General features: G+C 36.7%; 1 protein-coding gene across 1 annotated transcript in view; it reads left to right on the forward strand.

The window, feature by feature from the left end:
* Positions 1–6,389, forward strand: part of AMFR (autocrine motility factor receptor) — a 65,833-nt gene extending 59,444 nt beyond the window's left edge. The window contains exons 12-15 of the mRNA XM_044659714.1: positions 727–861; positions 1,283–1,366; positions 4,029–4,213; positions 4,849–6,389. Of these exons, the coding sequence (XP_044515649.1) occupies positions 727–861; positions 1,283–1,366; positions 4,029–4,213; positions 4,849–4,996 (552 nt within the window). The 3' untranslated portion in view covers positions 4,997–6,389. The remainder of the gene's footprint in view (positions 1–726; positions 862–1,282; positions 1,367–4,028; positions 4,214–4,848) is intronic.
* Positions 6,390–8,201: the final 1,812 nt, after the last annotated feature.

An 8,201-nucleotide genomic window follows, 5' to 3' on the forward strand; every position in this document is an offset into this window, starting at 1 on the left:
AATTCAACCCTGCCGAGAACTCTTTACTTCCTGGGATATCTTTCTTATGTGGCAAATGAGAAACCCAGTTCACACTGAGTTGGAGGAGTCCTTAGTTTCAAATTGGAATAATTTTTCCTGTAGATAAGTGTTGGATGAGATAGTTTCATTAGTACTACCAGTTCATTGAGCTAGTTCACTTACATAATGTGTTAATAAAATAGGCTTTGTGAATTTAAATCACCATGCTATTTCTTTAGAAAACCATATTCAAGTAAACTATTGGAATACAACCTGTTCTTCAGTTGTGGGAAATGCCTAGAATTTCTAAGAATGTCTATATTCGTTTTAGAATGTGATATCTTAGTACAGTGATGGGCAAATTATGGCCCGTGGGCCAGATGCGGCCCTGAAATGTTCTATCTGGCCCATGATATTATTCCTAATCTGACAAATACAATGAGTAGGATACAATACAATGAAACTTCAAAAGAGTTGTCTTAGAAACAGACCGACAGATGAGCATTTCCTTTCCTTTGGCCCCTCTTTAAAAAGTTTGCCCATCACAGTCTTAATATATCCTTTGGGCAGAGGTAAATTTTTGTAGACTTTGCTATACTATGTAGAATATTACAATATGTATATATAATATACTATAGTTGATATTCTCAGATCTCTTGCTGCTATGAATGCTTTAAATGGGTTTAATTTGATTTTTGATCCCTAGATACATTTTTGTTCCTACAGGCTCATCAGATTCAAGAAATGTTTCCCCAGATTCCATACCATCTGGTTCTACAGGATTTACAACTGACACGTTCAGTTGAAATAACAACTGATAATATTTTAGAGGGACGAATTCAAGTACCTTTTCCTGCACAGGTCAGTTTTGAGTTTGAAGGATGGCAAAAATTGCTTCACTTTACAAGGGAAAATAATTTTGAAAATATTTTAAGTTCCATTACATGAGTGGTATTCATATAGTATTTAAAATATGAAATGCCTTATGAACTATCTATATTTGATAACCTTAAAGAAAATTTAAAATTAAGTAGGCCTTATATTTAGAAGAATGTTAGTAATCCCTGAACATTGATTTCTACAAAAAGTTCCTCTTGTTTTTAAAAAAGATTTGTAATATTTTATATTTTTCTTATATAATGACCAGTAATAATATATTATGCCATGAGTATCAGAGTCCTCTTGGACCTACTCGATATACAACAGTTGTATATTGCTAATACAGTTATTTGATCTTTCAGTGACTCTCTTCTATATATAGCCTATTTGGTTTCTCTTCTAGCGTCCAGACAGCCTTAGACCTGCATTGAATAACTCTGCAGAAAGGTCAAATGGTGACCAAGAAGAGAATGAAATCTCTACCCAGGTAAACTCATCACTAATTAAGAGTATGTTTTTATATATGCAAAAGAGCAAATACTCCCCTCCCTTGTAAAACACACACACACACACATACACAATATCAACATGATCTAAAGAATAGCTCAAATAGAAAGGGAGGTCATTAACCCCGTCCAAAAAAATCCTTGCAAGCTGCAAATTTACTTAGTTTTAAAATTTAAGTGTCATCTATGTTTTATTGTATTTTTATTTAATTTCTTAAATATTTCCCAATTATATTTTATTCGGGTTCAGGCTGCAGTCAAAAGTGTTGGAGTGAGTGTTTGACCTCTCTGTTCTAAGGAATTGACCTAATTTAACCTAATATTAGGTTCTTGTGTCATGTTTGGTTTACCCTTAGTTTGACTATTCTGTCTCACCTGCTATATTCTATGTGTGCTTCTTTTATTTATTTTTAAGCATTCCCTCCCACCCCCCTTTTATAACCCTTACCTTCCGTCTCAGAATCACTACTGTTTATTAGTTCCAAGGCAAAAGAGTGTTAAGGGCTAGACAATGGAGGTTAAATGACTTGCCCAGGGTCATGTAGCTTAGATTTGAATCTAAAATCTAAGACCTCCTATCTCTAGGCCTGGCTCTCAATCCACTGAACCACCCAGCTGCCCTGATGTGTGCTGCTACTTCATTATTATTATTATTATTATTATTATTATTATTATTATTATTATTAAATTAAGACAATTTTTTCCATGTTCTTTCCCTCCCCTCCTGCCACCCTCCTCCCATAGCCACATGCAATTCAACTGGGTTTTACATTTGTCATTGATCAAGACCTATTTCCATATTATTGATGTTTGCACTAAAGTGATCATTTAGAGTGTATGATGTGTGCTTCTAATAAGGAAATAATGTGACTACTTGTACCTTTATATTTGTTAAGGAATCAAAGCTTTCATTTCAAAATCCTTAAATTGAATCACTTGTCATTTGAAAAAAGTAATGGCTTCATGAAAAAATCAAAATCCTTAAATTCAGCAATGACTCGTCCCTGACTTTTTAAAATAATTGTGAATGCATATTAAGTTTCTGTGTCTCAAGGTATCTATTCTTTGATGTGATGAGAATTTGATTATATAATTTTTAAAACTATTAACAATTTTCTTCAACATGGATAAAAGTATTTTATATTTATTATAATAGCTAATTTTTTCTCAAGCTGAAAGCACTAAAAACACTGGATTTGAATTTAGAAAACCTACATTCAAATTCTGCTACTTATTATGTGGTCTTTGGTTGAAATTACTGTTTTTCTGGGCCTCATTTCTTACCTATAAAATGAGTACTACTAGATAGTACTAGTTTAATCCTATGATTGGTTGAACTAGGCAGAATCTGTTGTATTAAGAGTTTGGGTGTTGCTCTAGAGCAGTGATGGCGAACCTATGGCATGGGTGTCAAAGAAGGCACGCAGAGCACATGTCTCTTTCCCCTTCCCCTCCCAAAGGCAGAGGGACTCTGGCAGAGCTTCTCCACTCAGCCTGATGACATTGTTTCATATGCCCGACCCCTCTGCCCAGCAGCCCAGTGGGAGTGCACAGTGGGTAAAGGAAGCAGAGCACTTGGGCCACTCCCTGCCATGCTCCTGAGGACATTTCTCACTTCACCTGCCCAGCAACCCAGTGGAAGTACTTTCTCCCTCACTTATGTGGAAGGGGTGGAGGTGGTGGCAGGCACTCCATCTCTTAAGAGGTTCCACCATCAGAGCCAGAGGGGGCCACTTCCTCCTCCTCTCCACATGCCCCTGAGGACATTTCTCACATGACCTGCCCCTCTGCCCAGTAGCCCAATGGGAGCACTTCCTCCCTCCCCTTTCTGGGGTAAGGAGGGAGGGTTGTGGCTCACATGTGGGTGGTGAGGGTTACAGTTTGGGCACTTGAGTCTGTAAAAGGTTTGCCATGACTGCTCTAGAGGATAGACTTTTAATTTTCCCACAATTACCTTAATCTTTAAAAAAAAAAAAACATTTTATTCTTATATCATTCTCATTTCCTAATTGTTTAACTTTTCACATAATCAATCTCTTAGGAGTGTCCATTTACTCATTTTGGGAAAAATATCACTAGTTTTGATATTTTCAATTCAGAAAACAAACTTTCTCATTCTCTGTATAAAAAAGTAAAATCTAGCAGCCATATGCCAACCCATCCTTTGGTTGAACTCTTTTAACTCTGCTTGTCTGTCTTCTTGCTTTGTTATTAACTTGATGGAGAAGAGGTTTATGACTTGGGGTATTTAAGCAAGGAGTGGAATATATCAGAAAACATCTGAGACAGATTTAACATCTTACAGCTATTCTTGCTCAGCTTGCAATTTTTAAATGTGAATTTGCATATTTCTTGGTATTTTATAAATCTGGTTATGTTTCCTCCATTCCCTGTGTTCTTGTTATTATCCTTTGCTAAAGCAAGTAACCATGAGGATAGTTTCTGTGGACATCATGGTGCACTAAAAACAGCCCTAGAAGACCCAGGTTCAAATTGAGGTTCTAACATTTATTAGTTATGTGATTGTAGGCAAATCTAGCTTCTATTGCAGGATTCTTTTGAAGTGCCTTGTCAACCTTTAAAGCATTTTAAAAATGCATTTTATTATTGTGGTGATTGCAAACTTTGATCTTCTCACTCCAGGCTGAGCGTGGGCCCCTTGACCTAAGTCCCAGGTTGGAGGAGATATCAGACTTGAGTGAGGTGGAAGCTGAGCCCAATGAGGTAGAGGGCTTTGAAGCCCGAGGGAGCCGCTTCTCCAAGTCAGCTGATGAGCGCCAGCGAATGTTAGTACAGCGGAAGGATGACTTGCTACAGCAAGCTAGAAAGTAAGTTGATTCTTCGGAGCCATCTCTAGAGGCTAGGTTATGTGTGAGTGGATTTATAGCTTCCCTGACTGGTGGAACAAGTTTTTCCTCAACAGTATCTCTTTAGTTAGGGATTGATGTAAGCTCTAAATACACAAATATTAATGATTAGTGTGCATAATTGACGTATGCTACCATGTTATCTCTTATGCACAGGCAGTTCACATGAATGTCCTTTTGTGTTTGTGGGTGATATTGTTACATGCCATCTCCTTGAGGTCAAGGAACATTTCTTGTTTGGTTTATTTTGAAATGTAAGGTTTCCCAAAAGTGCTGGTATAGTTTTTTAAGCTCTTAAACTTAAAAAGCTGTGCTAAAACTTTTGGGGCACACACTATGTTGCATAGGGCCCTTGTGTAAATCTTAGTAATAATGTTTCTTGATGAGTGACATGCATAATATAAATCAAAGCCATATCAAGCCCAAATAACATTTTAGCCCTGGCTTAACCATTTAATTCATGTCGTTTTACTCGGATGCAGAGAACTTTTGTTAGCTTGACCTAGGAATGAGACATTATCTTTTTCGTGGGGAAGCTCCATCCCAGAGCCCCTCTCTTTGCCTCTCTCATCCTATTCCTTCCTTACTCCTTACAGACGTTACTTAAACAAAACTTCTGATGATGACCCAGCCTCAGAGAGCTGTCTACTCTCGGAGAGCCCATCCTCTGATCCTGTGACCCAACGCCGTAGGATGTTGGCTGCTGCTGCTGAACGAAGACTTCAGATGCAGCAGAACTCCTAGCGTTCTCTTTTGCCCTCCTCTGCCACCTCCTCATGAGAAGTGTGCTGAGCTGCTGTACTTCATCCCAGCAGGAAGAGGCCTTTCCCCGTTCTGCCAGCTATGTGGAGGAGTGGGCTTGACTGCATTGCCGCTGTATTAAGCATGTGGTCTTACTAGTGTTTGGACAGCTGACAAATTTAATCTTTTTTTGTAATATTTTCTATGTGATACTTCTCCAGTTCCCTTGCCCTCTCTGAAAAAAAAAAGCCAATTTTAATTTTAGGCATTATTATCTTTGCTGGCACTGTCTAAACTGCCAGGTTGGGTTGGAATAGCAAGGGGTGGTCTGGAGACCCAGTAGCAGGCAACTTTAAATAAACTGTTTTATGCATAGGTCACTGAAGGTACTAGTGTCTTAGCTCAAAATCTGGCAAGGGACATGCACAGAAAAATTCAAAGAATGCTTCCTGAATCAGTTAGCAAGCCTCTACTTACCACAGAGGCATTCCTTATATTATTACAAAGGCCACCCCTACTCCCTCTTAGGAAAGGGGAGGACATGTGGGGAATCATGGGAAATGAGTTCTTAGTGTAGCCGTGGAAACAAGGGATAGTTGAGCTACATGATTGAAAAATGAAAATAAGCCTGCTTTTTGCAGGGAAGTAACCCCCCATTTGGCCCAGCCCATCAGTGGTTTAACCTTTATACATACAGCTCCTAGTCCTAAGCTGGTTTTATTTCCGTTAACTCTGGTGCTGCGTCCCTTGTGCGTAAATACATGTATCCTTTCATTTTTCCTCTGCATTTCATTGCCACCTTTAGATGTTGGGAAAGGTCAGCACTAAAAGGGTTAAACAGTGAGCACTGGTTTGAATTTTTTATTCAGTGTTACAGTATGTTTGGTAATTGGAAAGTCTGTGGGTTTGGTCCTTGGAGTAGCAAAAGACATAGGTCTAGTAAATGAGACAGTCTTTATCATAGGCCTTTATTGAAAAAATAAAGAAAACTTTGGTGTCTTGAATCCTTCATTTTGGTAACTTTGCTCCAGTTAGTTTAATTACACTTAGATGGGTAAGAAGTTTAGTCCACCTGCCTTCATAGTAGGTCTGATTCCCCTTTTCAAGTCCTTTACACATTGAATGTTAAAGATCTGAAACACAATCATAGGTTACACAGTTCAGTTTGTCCCGTTCTAGTAATTTTTAAAAATTACTTTAAAAAAAACATAATCTTAACACAATCTTTTTGGAAAGAATCCAGTATTATCTAGAATTATTGGCAAAGTTAAATATTTTGCTTTGTGTGTGTTTTTAATGGCAAGTTTTTAGTTTGTTTAAAGGTAATTGGGAAAAGGGTGGAAGAGTACATATGTAGGCAGAGATAATTTATTTCAATAAAATTTCAAAAGCCTTACCTTGCAGTGCTGTTTAGTAAGAATTTGGGAACTGCTGTGATTTTTTTGTTGTTGTTGTTTTGCTGAGAGCATAGTTATTTGTTTCTGTTTTTATTGTTAAAATAATAAAAAGTGATTTCTTCTGGGTGTGTCTTGGTTGGAATTTAAACTTAATTCTCTTTCTCAGAGGTGCCAACTTTGAATCCCATTTTGTTTCTATGTGTCATCCCTATTAGAGTGTTTTTCTATAGTCATTTTTCCACTTCTTTAATATGGCTTTATTTTCCACTATATTTATTGGAGATTGTAAAGCCAAGATTATTGCCCTGAGGTATTAGTGTCAATTCCTGCAAGCAGGCAGGGGGAAAACTTAAAAAATGTTTCAATTTATATATTTAGCACCTTTCAAAAAGAGACATACTTCTATGTTTGGTATAGCTGACTAATAATTTGATTTAATATTGACTGGATTCCATGTGACAAATGCTTATGAAATGTGAAATGGAATGCTACGTAAATTCTTAAAAGTAGCAGAGAGATGGAAATATTTGGAGATTACTGTTAGGATTATTCTTACTATTTTCTTGTCCAAGATACGTCAGTATATCATAGTGATAAAAGTGGTCATTACCATGTTGCTGCTAGTGTTTCTTTTGATATTTTGTGCCTCCCCCATTATATGTAAAAATAATTTTTAACATTTTTTTTAATTCTAAGAGTCCCAGATTCTCACCATCACTCCCTGAGATGGTAAGCAATCTGATACAGATTTTACATAATCATGCAAAACATTTTTCCATTTTACTTCATTTGTGAAAAAATGCAACAAAAAAAATGAAGAAAGTGAAATATAAATATACTTTGGTCTGGATTCAGATTCCATTCTTTTTCTGGAACCAGATGGGTTTTTTCATCATGAGTCCTTTGGAATTGTTTTGGATCATTGTATTGCTGTGAACAGCTAAGTCATCCACAATTGTTCATTATGCAGTATTTGTTATTGTATACAGTGTTCTGGTTCTGTTCATTTCCTTCTATATCAGTTCATGTAGGCCTTTTCAGGTTTTTCTGAAATCCTCATTTCTTATAGTATGAGTATTCCAGTTAGTCATATCACAACTTATTCAACCATTCTCCAGTTGATGAGCATCCTCAATTTCTAATTCTTTGCCACCACAGAATGTTTTTGTACATATAGGTTCCTTCCCTTTAAAAAAAAAGTCTCTTTGGGAGACAGGACTAGTAGTGATAAATGCTGGGTCAAAGGGTATGCATGATTCTATAGCCCTTTGGGCAGAAGTCCAGATTGCTCTCCAGAATGATTGAATCAGTTTGCAGTCCCTAACAGTGTAATAGTCTTAGTTTTCCCATATCCCCTCCAGTATTTGTCCTTTTCTTTTTCTGTTATAAGCCAATCTGTCTAATTTAAGATGATGCTTATGCAGAGTTGTTTTAATTTGCATTTCTCTAATCAATAGTGATTGAGAGCATTTTTTCACATGGTTAGAAACATCTTTGATTTCTTCATCTGAAAATTGTCTGTTCATAGGTAGTCCAAAAATTCTTAAATTATCCTTCCTCAATCTGTTTTCAGATTAGCATTTTCCCAATGAGATTAATCACGTTTTCTTCCGTGTTTTTTTTTTTTTAACTATTCTTGATGTCTCATGGAGTCATTAGTTTCCACTTGGCAAAATTACCAATTTTTAAAGAATTGTTTTCTTCACTGAGCTTTTGTGTCTCCTTTTTCTACTTGGCCAATTCTACTTTTTATCTTTTTCCATTTGGCCTATTCTATTTAAAGGTGTTTTCTTCAGTATTCTTTGCCTCCT

This window comes from Gracilinanus agilis, chromosome 2 (genome assembly GCF_016433145.1).
Source record: "Gracilinanus agilis isolate LMUSP501 chromosome 2, AgileGrace, whole genome shotgun sequence".
Taxonomy (NCBI): Eukaryota; Metazoa; Chordata; class Mammalia; order Didelphimorphia; family Didelphidae; genus Gracilinanus; species Gracilinanus agilis.